The sequence below is a fragment of the Guillardia theta genome, assembly GCF_000315625.1.
Source record: "Guillardia theta CCMP2712 unplaced genomic scaffold GUITHscaffold_82, whole genome shotgun sequence".
Classification (NCBI taxonomy): Eukaryota; class Cryptophyceae; order Pyrenomonadales; family Geminigeraceae; genus Guillardia; species Guillardia theta.
In genome coordinates, this window is record NW_005434592.1 from 201,521 (window position 1) to 217,695 (window position 16,175).

A 16,175-nucleotide genomic window follows, 5' to 3' on the forward strand; every position below is an offset into this window, starting at 1 on the left:
AAAGGTTTGTGCTACTTTAGAATTATATAACTATTTTTACAAACAAGCTTTTTTGTTTCCATGGTGTACAATTTGTGTATTTGGTTCCTGATAGTTTCAAGTTTAGGCGAGTATTTTCGATTTATCAGCTCAACATGTACTCCAAAACTTGCGTACAATCAAAAATAAATCCGGACCCAGAATTTAAAATACATTTTTAATTCTCAGTCCCGTGCTGTGCGGTTCGTGGAGCCGGGCCCGGTAAAGCTTAATTTATATTAAGGTGCATCTTAATTGGAATTTGAGGATTAAGGAGACAGGAGATAAAAAAAATCGCTCGTGCTGGAAGGCCTCGTGCCTCCCCCGCCATGCCGCCCAAGCGATCGGTATCACGCGCGAAGAAGATCAAGAATGTCGCCCTCAAGCGCGTCAAGGTGAGCTTTCTCCTTGCTCTTCTCTTCTTCCCCCTGCGTGTGGCTTGAGCTCCCAGACGAGTTGAGATGTGCGATGTTGGTGAGGGCGAACGGCCGGGTGCGTGATGGCAACGTACCGGCGTTTGGGTCAAATGGCTGAAAGCATGAGAGATCCAGCAGTGGCTTTGATATTGACAGGAAGAAAAAACAATTTGGCAATTTCAGTGGTTCTGAGTTGTTGTTCTGAGTATTCAGTGAGCCAGACATCGTGATTCAAGATGTGACGTTGGTTTGACACATGATTGAAGGACTATGTAAATGTGGAAGATGTCGAATGATTAATAGTTAGTCTGTTGATATTTGCTGTGTAATTCGGGTTTATCTTTATCGAATGGCCTTCCTGGTGTTAGAAAGAGTTTTGTCTTGCAGCTTGTTGGAACAGTTACCAGTAATAGTTCATTTGCCTGTATCGTATGCTAACGTATGTATGCCGTGTTTCCTTTGTGTTCTTTGATGTTCCAGTCTCATCGTCATCTCCTTGACTATATGAAACTCCTGTACCATACCGATATTGATATTTATCTAGATCGGCAAGAAGGCGCATGCCCCCTCTGCGCCTGTTGGACGCAGCGCTTCGTATCACCGCTCCGGCAAGTGGGCTGTGAAGGCCAAGAACGGCGGAAAGTTCCCTGTGCACCCTAAGCAGAAGAAGGAGGAGGAGAAGAAGACTGCTTGCCGTTACTACCCTGCTGAGGACATCCCCCAGCCCTTGAGAAGACGCAACGTCAACAAGGCTGCCAAGCTCAAGGCCAACTATGCTCCTGGAACTATTCTTATTCTTCTCTCCGGACGGTAAGACCTTCTGCCGATTCATTGTTGTTCTCATTCCTTCCTTGCAGCTTCCGCGGAAGACGTGTTGTGTTCCTGAAGCAGCTCGAGAAGTCAGGCCTGCTCCTTGTCACTGGTCCTTACAAGTACAACGGCGTTCCTCTTCGCCGCGTCAACCAGGCCTACTGCATCGCCACCTCTGCTAGCGTGTCTCTCGATGGAGTGAACTTGGACAAGTTCAACGACCAGTACTTCGAGAAGGTCAAGACCGCCAAGCCCAAGAACGCTGATGGATTTTTTGCTACTGATGATGCCAAGAAAGAACTTAGCCCTGAGCGCAAAGCCGACCAGAAAACTGTAGACACTCCGGTGAGATCATGTTGAGACGAGATGTGGGCCGGTCTGACGTGCCTTGCAGATCATCGCGGCCATGAAGAAGACGGAATTCTTGAAGCCCTATGTCAGCTCTCGCTTCACGCTCTCCAAGGGCCAGGCTCCACACACGATGGTATTTTAGATCTTAGAAGGGGAATGAAAAGGAAGTAAACCGTCTCTCGGTTTAGTCTCAGCACTATCATCCCAAGGTCCTCCTTTTACGATTATCATTCTTAACTGGTAAGTTGTCGCACTTCTCGCCCCGTGTCAGGTGTAAGTTATCGAGCTAGTCTCCCCATTACCCTGCAACCTCGTCACCGAATGTCGTGTGAAGGTGGGCAAATACCTGATATCCCCCGTACGTCACCGTAGGGTCTCGCAAGTGAGCAGACAGACGGTGGTAGTCCAAGTCTCTTGCGGGATCAGGTCGAACTCTGACCTTGTCCTGCGTTCTCTTGACGAACTCTTCAAAGTCATCGTCCTCCGTCTGATCACACACGGACGCTCCTCTCTCCCCCTCCGGCTCGGAGGCTTCAGGGGTCACGTTGACACTCGCAGGATGATGTGGCACCTCGCCGCTCCTCCCGGGGGACCCGTGACTCCCCCCCCCCTCCTCCTCCTCCTGCTTCTGAATCCATGGCCTTCGGGTGAGGGAGAGTTCAGTTGGGACCTTGACGGATCCTCTCCTCGACTCCTCCGGCACAATGAGAGCAGTCAGGTGCGATCCCTGGGGGAAGCAGGTCAGAGGAGGAAGGGGAACGGAGCATCGACCTCGGGCCCTTGGAGGAGGCGGCGGAACTGCTGGCTGGACAGATCTACCACTGGAGTGTCGTCGATGGCTATGATCAGATCTCCCAGCTTCAGCTGCGGGCTGCTCCCTCCGTCCACCTCAGCCACGGCAAAACCTCCTCCGCTCTTGGCAAAGATCACTCCTGTCATGCGCGTCAGCCCCCGCGCCCCTTCGCCTCGCGGCGCACCTAGCCCACAGTCCTTCTTGAGCTCTTGCGCATGCTTGTGCTCAAAGCTGGTTCTAAGCCGAGCAAGCTCTTGCTCCAAGTCCACGTTCTTCATCTCGACTTTCCTCTGCCTCATGCCAGCTGCGTAGAGCTCGTCTTCGGTGGCTTTGAGGCGCTCCTGCAACTCTTTGATGGTGTTCTCGAGGGCCTTGGCGCTTGACATCTTATCGAGCTGCGAGGAGATCTGAGCCTCTTGCAGCATCACTATCTGGTCGTTGAGCTGCGAGATGATCCCCTCGTCCTGCTTCCCCTTGGCCGTGAGGACGTTGCAAGCTTCTATCGCTCTCCTCGCCGTCTCCTTGGCCTCCTGCAGCTCTCGGTTCTGATCCTTGGACCGTTCGTCCATGAGCTGCATCTCACATCAGCAGCAGTCAACCGGCATCGCTGTCACAGCACCTTCCGCTCGTTCTCGACATCCTCGTACTCCTTCTTGAGCTCTTCGATGAGCTTGAACTTGGACAGCAGCTCCTTGCTCCTCTCTCGAATCTCCTCCAGCTCGTGATCCTTCTTCTCCAGCTCCCTCAGAAGAGCTACCCTATCTTCCTCTTGCGCTTTATGAGAAGCTCTCACGAGGTCAAGGTTCGAATGCAGTTGTCCCCTTGCTTCTTCAAGCATCCTGCAGGAAGGAGCTCAACGAGGTTATCAAGGAGGTTGACATGCACAGACCAGAGCTTCTGTTCGAGATCATACTTGTCGTTCTCGAGTTTTGACATCTTGGTTGTCAGGTTCTTTTCTCTCTCATCCAGAGCGATTCGCCGTGACTGCTCGATCTCAAGTGCGTTGGTTGTCTCTACCAGCAACCGCTGGGCCTCGTCGATCTCCGACGTCTACAGGGAGGATCACAGTCGGAGCATGCAGCACATGGAGCAACAGCGGCAGCTCACCTGCTCCTTCAACGTGATGAGAGCACTGGCATGCTCATGCCTCAACTTGCTCAGTTGTGAGGAGATGAGCTCGTGGTCTTGCCGCAGGTACTCGTGCTTGTTCTCCAGGGATCGCAGGCCCTCTTGTGCTACAGTCAGTTGCTGACGAACTTCTCGCTCGCGAGCCTCGGCCGATATCTTCTTGGCCTTGTCATCTTCGATCTCGGCGCTGAGTTGTGAAATCCTGGCGTGGAGGGAGAGGATTTCGTTGGACTGCAGAGCCTTCTCTTCTGTCAGGACCTTCTGCTGCTCCCCGATCTCCTTGTACTCCTGGCTGAGCTTGGAGAGGTCTGACTTGTGCCGCAGCACCTCTGCCTCAGAGTCCTTCAGCCTCGCGTGCAGGTCGTCGATGCGGGTCATGAGCGTGGCTATCTGGCTCTCATGCAGCTCGTTCTCGGCCTGGGACAGGTCACTCGAGGGCCCAGCACAAGCAGAGCTGCACCTTGACGTTCTCCATCTCCTCCTCCTTGTGCTGCAAGCGGCTCCTCAGCAGCTGGTTCTCGCTATCTGTAGCAGCGAGCTTGGCCGAGGCATCCTCGCAGCTCGCGCGCAAGAAAGAGAGTTGAGAGTCGAGGTCTTGTCTGGTCTTGTCGTGACTTCGAGTTTCTGTCTTGAGCTCGTAGTTTTCCTTCTCAAGCTTGGAATAATCTTCTCGCAGCCGATTGAACTCCACAAGATCCTGCGGGTTCGTCAGGGCGGAGCTGCTAATAGCCATGGGGTCTGACCTGCTTCCGTCGGGACTCGAGCAGCCACAGCCGCGAGTCAAGCTCTCGCCTGCTCTCCTCGCTCTCTAAAAGAGCATTCTGCATCTTCTTCTCCCTCTCTTCCTGATTCTGCCTCCACATCCGATACTTCTCGGTCTCAGAGCTTGCACTCTCAGCGTCCTGTCCACGGCACGTCACCAAAGTTCGCACAGCACTGACGAGGTTACAAGGGAGAGGTCTTCGAGCTTGGACCGCAGGGTCTGTAACTCAGTCTTGTCAATCTTCCTTTGAGTATTGAGGTTTGCAATCTCTCCTACACCAGAGGTCAGGCTACCCAATTGACTTACGGTCGCTCGGCCGAACCTTTGGCCTTATCCATCTCCTTCTCGAGCATGTCATTCAGTGCTCTCAGTCGTTTCATCTCTGCTGAGAACTTCTCGCTGCCGTATCGTCTCAGTGGTGAGTGCGGGAGGGTCAGTCGGCACCTCTGGACGGCAAGAGCTCGTTCAGAGTCCTCCAGCTTCTCGAGCTGAGCGTTCTTAGAGTTGACCTGCTCCTGCAGCGCGTTGCACTTGCGAGAAAGAGTCTCGACCTCCAGCTTTAGCTTCTTATTGCTCGTCTCAGCCGCCTTGATCTGATCTTGCCACTTGTTGCTACACCACTCTCGTGAGTCCTCGAAAGTCAAAGGACAAGACAGGACAAGCCAAGACACGATACTTTCAGAAAAGACAAGATCGGGAAAGACCAGACCTCCAGGTGGAGTACTCCTTGGTCTTGTCCTTGTACTCTCTCTCCCTCAGAGCGAGCTTGTTGGACAGCTCTTCTACTTTTGCGTTGGAGTCCGCGAGCTACCGGAGTCATCCGCGAACGCTCAAGGGTCTAAGATTTACCTGGCTCTTGGCGCTTGACAGAGAGGAACGCAAGTGCTGGATCTCGGAGGAGTTGTGGGACTCGATGTTCTGCCGCCTTGACGTCTCTGTGGCCCCGTCAGCTCCTGCTGGTCGAGGACCGAGGAGAGGACGAGAACCTTCCTTGAGCTTGTGATTTGACTCCACCAGCACCGCGATCCTTGACCTCGTGTCCTGAAGCTGAGAAATGACAGTCAACCCGTAGGAAAGAGAGGCAACGAAATAGCCGACTTTCATCTGGAGGTCTTTGATGGCAGCCTTGGAAAGAGAATACGTCACAAGTGAAAACGACAGACAAACATGATAGAAACAAGTTGCAAGACGAGGCTATTTTACATGATTGTTTGCCTCCTCGCTCTTCAGCCTTTCGATTTCTTTTGCGCCCTCCTGGATATCAGGAACTGAGATACGCTCTTGTTCAACTTACAGCACCTGATTCTTGCTGTCTTGTCGAGCTGACTCTTCCCTGCTCGAAGCAACTAGTTTCTCTAGTTTGCGAATTTCCTCTTTCATCTCTTCATTCTTCTGGTGCTCATCATACCATTCCTGATATCTGCATTCTGTGTCAAGTGAGTCTATGTAGCAGAGATCTTAGAAACCTTATTCTCTCTCTTTCCATCGCCTCCTTCTTGAGAGTTTCTTCATGCTGACGATTTTGTTCCTCAATTCTTTTCATTTCTTCTTCTTGGTGAAACTGCAGTACATCAGCTATCAGGTGCTGCAAGCGTTGTCATTCACAGCACCCTAATCTTTGCCTCATTCAGGTCAAGCCGACATGTTGTAAGCTCGTTCTTCAGGGTCTCAATCTCGCTTGTCAGCATCAAGATTTGTTCGTTCTTCTTTTTTTCCAGGACCTGTGCCAACGTCAGGGGAAACGACGTCAACGTCCTTCCTCACTGAGTAGGGGTCAGCGGAACTTTTGTTGGTGTTCAGAGACAGCTCAGCAGGAGTCGCTCCATCCTCGCCGACGTCGATGGGAGCTGTAGCCTTGTTCCGGATCTGCCATGCCAACTGTCATCTGCCGTGAGCCTGGAAGGCCTCTTACGCTGAAGGGAGTCGGCCAGGGGCTGGAGAGGTTCTTCTTGCTGGGCTGAGGTCAGAGGAGCACCTGGAGGCAAGACCGGGAACCTGCTGCGCTGCAGCTCCAAGAGGGAGATCTCACTGGCGTTCAACTCTTCCTGCTGCTGCATCGACTCGAAATCATCGTCGGTGAAGTCGAACCCTGCTCGTCGTCGTCAGTGATTCTCCAAGATGAGCAGACACGGTCGTTGCCGTTGCCGTCTGACGACTCTCGGTTGACGTTGATCTCGAAGACAAACTTTCTTCCCGTCTTGAGGTCCAGCCGCTCAAATCCGAGTCGAACAATCGTACCAGGACTGCCGAAGACCTTGAGAGCAGAGGTCAGCAAAGCAAAGGAAGAAGCTGCTCTACCATATCTCGAACTGTTTCAATGTCGTCCTTGTCAAGTCTCGATCCAGACACGCGGGACAACACATCCCCGGCCTTCACCATCCCGTTGCTGATGAAGATGTCAAACCTGAGGTAGACGCAGCCGCATCTTACATCGCAACGGGTCCATCCTTGATGATACTCTGGACCACTAACTCTCCTTTCTTGGCGTGCAGGACAAGTCCAACTGCAAGTGAGGTCAAGACTGAGGGCAACAACAGCAGACTTGAACCTCCGCCTATCCCTGAGAGGTCAACAGTCGCCAGCTTCTCATCGCTCTCGAGCGAGAGGTCCTCCCCTCTGACGCGAGTCTCCCTTGCCTGCTTCTGGTCAGATCAACTCACCCCAGCAGCTCAAGTCACCATGCTTGCTCGAGCAGCTCCGACCCTCCTGGTCTGTGTGGAGCGACGAAGCAACTTCGACGCCATATCTCGCTCGTCTTCCCTTGCTTAGTGGAGCGACTGGCACTCAGGCCCTCATGCTACCTCGCCCTGAGACTGAATAAGGAGGAGAACGGAGATCAGACTGAGATCACTTTTCTTACCATCCTAACATGCCTCGGATGTGATGCCCATGAACAAGAGATAGAAGGGTGACCACTCATATGGCAAGATTCTTCTCTTACAGAAAATGCATTAGCTCCTCCTGCAACATGTTCACAGACAAGTTACTCATCCATGCTCTCGAAAGGATCTCGCTGTGTGAACAATGCCTCTCAATCTTGAAGTTGCTCTGATTGATAAATCACTTGACTACCTCCTCTTTCTTTTTGCCTGAGTAAGAAGCGCGGCAAGCAATTTGACATAATCCTAACTTCTTCCTCATCTACGAACAACTTCCACCGTGCCATTTCATCCCTATGTCTAATTGAGGCTGTTCCATTCTGTCACTTACTGCTTACTCGATTCGTCGGATCCGAACATCTAATACCACTGAGTTTTCTTCTTCAGATCATGTCAATGCTCGCATCTATGTGCCATGCCACGGCAGCGGCGATTTGCAATCCTGCCCTACGGTGCCATACGGTGCACCCGCGGCTACTACTATCACTAACTGATGGCTCGGATAATCAATGATGATCATAGGAGACTCGTGCTGCACTGCAGCATGATCACCACAGGATCATCATGAGCGCGTCAATGCGCGCATGGCGCTCCTAGCGCCGGGTCGCCGGCATGGCCGACATTCGTTACATCGGATGCCCTTCGCACTATTGTCCTGCGAGTCCTGCTGGCCTTGCGGCCCTACAGTCACACGGAAACAACATAGTCACAGACAACAGCTGCCCCCACTTTTTCTAATTAATATGCTGAGGCGAGTCCGACTCACTACCACCCTTCTGAAGACCCGGGTCCTTGTGCGGAAATTTTCCCATAAAGGATGGTGGGTGTGTCGGGTAGGGTACGTTAATAGGAAATTGGAGGGGTACTACAGGATGGTGTGGCGAAGGGCGAGCGGGAGCTAGGAATGGAGCGGGGTTATGGGAATGTGCAGCGGGCGCTGCTGCAGCAGATGATGGTGAAGAGGTTCGTGGAAGAGCATGATCTCATCGACTCTATTAGAAGTCTCATCAACAAGTTCCCCTCCGAGCATGTTGAGCCGCCAAACGACGGGATGAATCTTATGTAAGTTTCAAAGACTGCACCTACACCTCCTAATCGCAATCGAGATGCTTCTGCCTATGGCACTTTGTTGAACTGAACTATGAATATACAAGACGTTGCTGTCTGAATGATTGCTGTAGGGAATTCTTCAATGACATGAACAAGGAGATTGGTCCGGATGGTATTAATTTCGCTGAAATCGTGAGAATCAAGTCTGAGAACAACCCCAGCGTCTTCTGGTGCAAACATGCGCTGAGATCTCTCATGGTTTGATGTGTGTCTTGTGTCTAGGGGGCTAAGGAGCGTCAAGAGTGTGATCGAGGATGAGCCAAAGGAGAACGAAAACCTTGATGAGAGCCTGTACACTGAAGCCGAACTTGCACTCTTCAAGTTAATCATAGAAGAACTGGTCGAACTTCTTCTTGTTTGGTTTATGCTTTTTTCTTGACATTGCTCTGTCATCAGGTAACAAACCCTATGGATAAAGGGTGCATTGATCATAATAAGGCGATAAATCTGGGGCTCAAGATCAAACCCAAGAAGATAGATGCCAAAGAGTCAACAGAGTTGATAGATCGCCTTGTGCAGGAGCATTGGCTGTCTAGATTCCAAGACGAAGATGGGAGAGGAGGAAGACATACTGCGACAAGGATCACGTTCGGCATCAGATCGTTGCTGGATCTGAAGAACTATGTCACCGCCACTTGGCCCGAGGAGGATTCCAGGTGTTGCACGTGGGAAAACGATTGGTAACGTGCGCGCGCTGGTGTCGAGGTGTCTTACCTGGTCCTCAGGCTGTTCCGATGGACGGTGGAAAATCGGAATGCACGGCAGTCCGCGGAGGGCGAGGAACAAATGGAGGAGTGAGACGTATGGTAAGAAGGGGAGAGGCAAGGTTCGAGCATGTTTGTTTCTGCAGTTTTGAGATGGTACAATACAACATCTGGTGGTGAGCTCAGCTCAGCTCAGCTCAGATCAGATCAGATCAGATCAGTTCGTCGTCGCTTCTTCCGACTTTCTGCCTAGCTGCTGCTGAGACTCGATTGCTAGAATACATTGTGATATTGAGGACTTGCGGGACATGGCCTCGATCAGTGCCTTGAGCGACTCCTCCCTGTTCTTCAAGATGGTGAAAGCTGCTACACACCCCCACCGTACTCTTTCCTGCTGCTCCCTGTCATTCAGCCTTGGGCGCGATCTGTAGAGGAAAGATTGGAGCTGCGAAAAATCAGCGTATCCCCCTATCGCATCGCCGAATCGAATGGCTTCTGCGACAACCCCAGCAGTCGACACCGCGCACAGGACGTCAAGAAACTCGTGCGAGATGCTGTCCTCCTCTGAATCGAAGAACTGCACAGCATTCAGGATCGGGTCATCGGCTGAGTACGCTGCTATCGGGAGCCCAAGGCAATACCCGACCAGGAAGTGTCCGGCTTCATGCCACAGCAGCCTCTCCCTGTACTCTTGGCTGGCCGCCCTCCTGATCTGGATAAGAACGAGCTGCAGCAGCCCGGGAACAGACAGTCCCATCCCAAGGAACGCAAAAGGCAGCGATCCCAGCCCAAAGGTGACGACGTAGCGAAGGAGGTCTCCTTGAAGGAACGGGAGGTTGGGATACTCGGGTATGAAGCATGCGGCCAATGTTGACAGCAGCATGCTGGACAGCAGCGTTGCGTAGAAGGACACGTTGAGAACTTCCATGTCGTTGTTCCCACTCAGGTCGAATGTATCCTCCTTGACCAGACCTCTCGTGAGCAGTCTCACCTCACCCACCGACACTCTTCTGTACAAGGAGGGCACGCTGTCCCACATTGACAGCTGCGAGCGCTCTTTGAGGGAGTTCAAGGCATCCACTACATCGTCTTTGCTCCAGCCCTCGCTGTTTTCGAGCTTCTCCAACCGCGATATCACATCTCGTATCTCTCGAGCCCCCTCGTTCTTCGTGCTACTCACTGCCTTCATCGTTATGCTCGTTGCGAATCCCCCTGGCGTGAATCTTGTGGCAGACAGGCAGCGGGCACCAGGAGCGGTCGTCCCGAGCTTGATAGCATGGAACGTGAAGCCAAGAGAGAGGTCAACGAGCAGCAAGAGGAGGCAGCACTGGGAGAGACACCTGCATCTGGTGGTCATCCCTCCCTCCCATCCCAAGTCAGCAGCGAGCATGGCTTTGTGTGTACAAGAGGCTTGCGCGCTGACCGAGATCCGGACAAAAACGACTAGTATTCATCATCTGCCGCAAACTATACATTAATATTCATCCTGAGGCGAGTCCTCCGGGAAAGTTCAACCGTGTGACCCGCCGGGCACGCGGCGCACCGTACGGTGGCGCGATTCGGGCTCCGGTTAGGCCGCAGTAGCCTACTGCGGCGGCGGCGGGGGCCGGGCCGGGCCTGGGCCGCCGGGCGTGCCACGCCGCCGCCGCGGGACCGTACGGTACGGGAGTCCCGGATCGGACGGAGGCTCGAGTCCGATCCCAGCCCGAGTCCGGGGGCCCGACCCGGATCCGGGACCGGGTCCGAGTCGGCGACCGCCGCGGGCGGCGTACGCCGTGACTCGGCGAAGTCACTGTGGAGTCCGGGCCCTAGGCCGCGTAGGCTGCGCAGCCGCCCCGCGGCACCCTGACTCGGGCGAACCGTTGAACAGCGGCACTGGCAGGCCGCCACTGCCGATTCAGCACCGTGCAAAGAGCAAAGACAGTCGGAGAACCAGCCATCACCCTGCCGATTGCTGTCCCCCAACTTGAAACCCAGCCTCCGAGGCTCGGTTTTCGGCCTCCGCATGACTCAGTAATGGGTCTTTACTACTAGTAAGCTACTTCACAATGCCATGTACAACAAACTTGCAAAAATAATCAACATCACAACGGAAAAATCGCCCACCAGGTTCACAACTTGGAAAAGCAAACCTGCATCGAGTCACACTCACAAGCACGCCCGTAGATAGCCCTCCCCTTGCAGCCGCTTCAGGCTCCTCCCCAGACCCTCGTCCGTCATGATCGCCCTCACCGTCCCCCTCATCGACACCTCATACAGCGCTATCCCCCGCCCCCCGCCCTGCCCTCGCTCGTACCCTCCCTCCCCGCAGTGATCCCCCAGCATCTTGGTCAGCGTCTCCAGGCCGTGCGGGGGGGTTCCTTTCTTGTCCACGTACAGCGGCAGCTCTACCTTCTTCTCCCCCACCATCCGCCCTGCCTGCCAGTACTCCACCTGCAGCTCGAAGAACCGCATGCTCACGCTCTCGAACTCCCCCGCCCCCACAGGACTGTGCCTCCCTGTGTCCACCTCCCCTTGCTCCCCCTGCTCCGCCTCCGTCCATCCCCCCGCCTCTGCCCCGTGCCTCTCAGACCCGACCGCCGGCGACCAGTCCCCGCCGTCTCCCTCTGTGGCCTTGCAAGGCTCGGCTCTCGGGGATGCTGCGTGCTTGCGATCCTCCCTGTCTGCCAGACCGTGTCGCTCCATGAAGTGCTGGTACCAGCTCATGCATGCCCGGAAGCCCTTCACCTGCAGCTGCCTCGCTGCCTCCTCGGCGAAGCCGCACACCTCAGCTCGCCCACGCACCCTTCCCTCACCAGACAAGGCATAGTTGTGCACAAGCCGCTCTAGCTCCGGGTTGTGCTTGACGGAGCATCGCTTGCGCTTGGTGTCCATGCCCGCGCTCGCAAGCCCCTTGAGCCGGGCGACGTTGTCAGGGCGGAGGATCTTGTCGATGGCGGTGCGGCTTTTTCCGTAGATGACGGAGAGCTGCTTGGGGGTGCGATGGAGGGAGGGGTCAGTGGCCTCGTAGGAGTGGATGATGTCGAGCTTCTGAGCGAGGGTGAGCCGCTCGTTGGTCTCTGACTGGTCGACAGGAAAGTGCATTGTTGTCTTAGAGACCAGGAAGTTTTGTGCTAACGAAGCACAGAACAGTACCTTCTTGCAAGATTGAAGGGAGATGGTTGGCTAGGACACTGAGAAAGGATGATTGTTGTTCGGGTAGGAAACGGAAGTGCAAGAATGGCGTTGGGTTGCGAGGGGTGGGAGGGCGATAGTTGGGGGATTGCACAGGAAGGGCCTTCGTGGCTATTGATAAAGTGGGACACGTTGGGCTGTTATATCTCCCCCGTCACGGGGCACATTAACAGAACGATGTGAAAACACATTGTTACAGAGAAACAAAGGTGACCTCTCGTCCCAGAGGTCATACACAGACTACGTATTTCGACCTCTGGGGGTCAAAGATCGTCAAAAATAATTTTTGAAACAATATGTTACAATGAAGCAGTGTGATTTTGATTCGTACTTGACCTTGAGATTATCAGGCACTTGAATCATTGACATATTCAACTCTCCAACTTAGCGCGTGGACGCATGACGACCTCTCGTTTCTAAACGACATCAGCAAGAAACCCGAAATAGCCAATTGAACCATTACTACATGTAATGACTGCACAATCATGTCACTTGTCACGGTGCTGGCCTCGAAGAGAACGAAGAGAGACCACAACGCTCTGATCATTTTACTGAGTAGTAAATACTTTTACAGGGCAACTGCTGACCTCTCGCACCAGAGGTCAGAATTGGCTACGAAATCAGCCAAAACCACAGCGTTTCAAAACGAACAACCGTGACAAATCCCCAGCTCTGTATCTCAAGACTGCGACGCCCATACAGCGACAACCCCCTATAAAAGCGGCCGGGCGTGAAACCTGAACACGAGGGCGGAATGCTTACGTCGTGTGGGCATCAACCCATCCTCTCAGAGACCAACGAACGGCTCACCCTCGCTCAGAAGCTCGACATCATCCACTCCTACGAGGCCACTGACCCCTCCCTCCATCGCACCCCCAAGCAGCTCTCCGTCATCTACGGAAAAAGCCGCACCGCCATCGACAAGATCCTCCGCCCTGACAACGTCGCCCGGCTCAAGGGGCTTGCGAGCGCGGGCATGGACACCAAGCGCAAGCGATGCTCCGTCAAGCACAACCCGGAGCTAGAGCGGCTTGTGCACAACTATGCCTTGTCTGGTGAGGGAAGGGTGCGTGGGCGAGCTGAGGTGTGCGGCTTCGCCGAGGAGGCAGCGAGGCAGCTGCAGGTGAAGGGCTTCCGGGCATGCATGAGCTGGTACCAGCACTTCATGGAGCGACACGGCCTGGCAGACAGGGAGGATCGCAAGCACGCAGCGTCCCCGAGAGCCGAGCCTTGCAAGGCCACAGAGGGAGACGGCGGGGACTGGTCGCCGGCGGTCGGGTCTGAGAGGCACGGGGCAGAGGCGGGGGGATGGACGGAGGCGGAGCAGGGGGAGCAAAGGGGAGGTGGACACAGGGAGGCACAGTCCTGTGGGGGCGGGGGAGTTCGAGAGCGTGAGCATGCGGTTCTTCGAGCTGCAGGTGGAGTACTGGCAGGCAGGGCGGATGGTGGGGGAGAAGAAGGTAGAGCTGCCGCTGTACGTGGACAAGAAAGGAACCCCCCCGCACGGCCTGGAGACGCTGACCAAGATGCTGGGGGATCACTGCGGGGAGGGAGGGTACGAGCGAGGGCAGGGCGGGGGGCGGGGGATAGCGCTGTATGAGGTGTCGATGAGGGGGACGGTGAGGGCGATCATGACGGACGAGGGTCTGGGGAGGAGCCTGAAGCGGCTGCAAGGGGAGGGCTATCTACGGGCGTGCTTGTGAGTGTGACTCGATGCAGGTTTGCTTTTGATCTTATTGGTTTTATACATTTTTCATGCTAAATTTAAAAGGAAATGCAATATCTGTTTTTCTATTCTGAGGTGCTTCGAAGCCAATCAGATGTATCGATTTTTACTGTTAGCCAATGAAGATGGCCTGCTCATATTACCTCGCTCAATGAAAGAACTACAAGGCCAGTGAATCTTTGCACTGCCAGCACGACAAACTCAGCATTGAAGCGGGAAGCATTCCCATCCGAGTCAGGTTGCTGATACTGGAAATGAAGCTGATACGTTGCTGATAGCGAATGGTGATACCTGATTGCCTCTCAATCCGGCGAATCTTAATTAATGAAATACTCGCCCCGTGACTAGTGTTGGGCCATGACTGTAGTTTACCACTGTGCTCTTGTGGTCATCGTTCCATTCGGAGCTGCCAGAGAAAGACAACCTTTCATACTTGTCCTTCGTGTCTATTATAATAATGCAATGTTTCGTCAATTTTACCTCCATTAAAAACTATTTACACGGTCCTTGAGATTCAAAGGTCGAATTCATGACCTCTGGGACGAGAGGTCATCTTTTTGTTGCGTTTTCTCAACGCATCGCAATATTCCACGAGCTCAAAACCTCAGATACTTCGAAAGGTACTTCACATTGGGGGTAGGGTGTCACGGAAGGGGCCCAACGGAGCAAGGTAGAAAGATGCTCATAAAATATTAGATACTCACATATACATTCACCCTACTGTACAGCATCTATATATGGTAAGTGTACCTCATAGATCAACACAGTGGGTGGGGGTACTCCAAGATAGGCACACATCTCCAATTTCTTCCTCTCCCCTCCTTCCTCCTGCTTCGCGTTCACATACACGTCAGACCACCAGCTCCAACGCCAAGACGACAGTTGAGCAGGAGATAGAATCCTGTTCCCGTGCTGACATGCACATTCCTGTCGACCAGTCAGAGACCAACGAACGGCTCACCCTCGCTCAGAAGCTCGACATCATCCACTCCTACGAGGCCACTGACCCCTCCCTCCATCGCACCCCCAAGCAGCTCTCCGTCATCTACGGAAAAAGCCGCACCGCCATCGACAAGATCCTCCGCCCTGACAACGTCGCCCGGCTCAAGGGGCTTGCGAGCGCGGGCATGGACACCAAGCGCAAGCGATGCTCCGTCAAAAATCACCAAGAACTAGAGCGGCTTGTGCACAACTATGCCTTGTCTGGTGAGGGAATGGTGCGTGGGCGAGCTGAGGTGTGCGGCTTCGCCGAGGAGGCAGCGAGGCAGCTGCAGGTGAAGGGCTTCCGGGCATGCATGAGCTGGTACCAGCACTTCATGGAGCGACACGGCCTGGCAGACAGGGAGGATCGCAAGCACGCAGCATCCCCGAGAGCCGAGCCTTGCAAGGCCACAGAGGGAGACGGCGGGGACTGGTCGCCGGCGGTCGGGTCTGAGAGGCACGGGGCAGAGGCGGGGGGATGGACGGAGGCGGAGCAGGGGGAGCAAGGGGAGGTGGACACAGGGAGGCACAGTCCTGTGGGGGCGGGGGAGTTCGAGAGCGTGAGCATGCGGTTCTTCGAGCTGCAGGTGGAGTACTGGCAGGCAGGGCGGATGGTGGGGGAGAAGAAGGTAGAGCTGCCGCTGTACGTGGACAAGAAAGGAACCCCCCCGCACGGTCTGGAGACGCTGACCAAGATGCTGGGGGATCACTGCGGGGAGGGAGGGTACGAGCGAGGGCAGGGCGGGGGGCGGGGGATAGCGCTGTATGAGGTGTCGATGAGGGGGACGGTGAGGGCGATCATGACGGACGAGGGTCTGGGGAGGAGCCTGAAGCGGCTGCAAGGGGAGGGCTATCTACGGGCGTGCTTGTGAAGGGTGCGAACCTAAGGACGCAACGGAGTGGAAGGATGTAGATTAGAAACGTGGGTGAAGATAAATGCGATGATTGAATAAATTGATGAATTAAGATGACTACACTTATTGCATTGAAAACATGAAGAGCAGCAGGATGTTGTTTCTTGTCTCGTCCGCTTGCTGCTTCTTGTTCGTTCACTTGTGTGCTTCTCGTTCTATACAACAAGCAACGATGGTACAGTACCCCTACCCCCTCAGCTACCCTTTAATTATCTGGGAATGTAACCGGTGCGGTATCACCCCTACCCCAGTGGCTCTCGTGTTGGACAGCATGAACAAAGCCGAGGAGAGGATGATGAGGGTGTAGGGGAGGGAGGGGAAGAGAGGCTGAAGGAGGGAAAGCTGAACAAGTTGAATAGAAGATGGAAGAGAGCGTGGAGGGGCCGGAAGGGGGGGGGGGGGGGGGGG

The 16,175-nt window shown here is 54.3% G+C and overlaps 6 protein-coding genes across 6 annotated transcripts in view; 4 read left to right on the plus strand and 2 right to left on the minus strand.

Moving 5' to 3' along the window:
- Positions 1-333: 333 nt before the first annotated feature.
- On the plus strand, positions 334-1,781 carry RPL6e (large subunit ribosomal protein L6e, cytoplasmic). Its single transcript, XM_005825593.1, has 4 exons — positions 334-413; positions 979-1,244; positions 1,292-1,589; positions 1,639-1,781. The coding sequence occupies exons 1-4, from the start codon at positions 348-350 to the stop codon at positions 1,735-1,737; spliced, it is 729 nt and encodes a 242-aa protein (XP_005825650.1). The 5' UTR covers positions 334-347; the 3' UTR covers positions 1,738-1,781.
- A 6,281-nt stretch (positions 1,782-8,062) lies between these two features.
- Positions 8,063-8,952, plus strand: GUITHDRAFT_144064 (hypothetical protein; the record flags this gene model as incomplete). Its single annotated transcript, XM_005825594.1, has 4 exons — positions 8,063-8,220; positions 8,340-8,438; positions 8,491-8,608; positions 8,665-8,952. 4 exons carry the CDS (start codon positions 8,063-8,065, stop codon positions 8,950-8,952), a joined length of 663 nt encoding a protein of 220 aa, XP_005825651.1.
- A 282-nt stretch (positions 8,953-9,234) lies between these two features.
- On the minus strand, positions 9,235-9,750 carry GUITHDRAFT_46078 (hypothetical protein; the record flags this gene model as incomplete). The annotated part of the gene is made up of 1 exon (XM_005825595.1): positions 9,235-9,750. A coding segment is annotated over one exon (516 nt), but the record flags the coding sequence as incomplete, so codon positions are not given.
- Positions 9,751-11,120: 1,370 nt separating this feature from the next.
- On the minus strand, positions 11,121-12,056 carry GUITHDRAFT_115221 (hypothetical protein; the record flags this gene model as incomplete). The annotated part of the gene is made up of 1 exon (XM_005825596.1): positions 11,121-12,056. The coding sequence occupies one exon, from the start codon at positions 12,054-12,056 to the stop codon at positions 11,121-11,123; it is 936 nt and encodes a 311-aa protein (XP_005825653.1).
- Positions 12,057-12,900: 844 nt separating this feature from the next.
- On the plus strand, positions 12,901-13,849 carry GUITHDRAFT_115222 (hypothetical protein; the record flags this gene model as incomplete). Its single annotated transcript, XM_005825597.1, has 2 exons — positions 12,901-13,424; positions 13,474-13,849. 2 exons carry the CDS (start codon positions 12,901-12,903, stop codon positions 13,847-13,849), a joined length of 900 nt encoding a protein of 299 aa, XP_005825654.1.
- A 940-nt stretch (positions 13,850-14,789) lies between these two features.
- Positions 14,790-16,175, plus strand: part of GUITHDRAFT_115223 (hypothetical protein) — a gene marked incomplete at both ends in the record, with an annotated part of 2,007 nt that continues 621 nt past the window's right edge. Inside the window, one exon of the mRNA XM_005825598.1 lies at positions 14,790-15,641. Coding sequence (XP_005825655.1) covers positions 14,790-15,641 — 852 coding nt within the window. The remainder of the gene's footprint in view (positions 15,642-16,175) is intronic.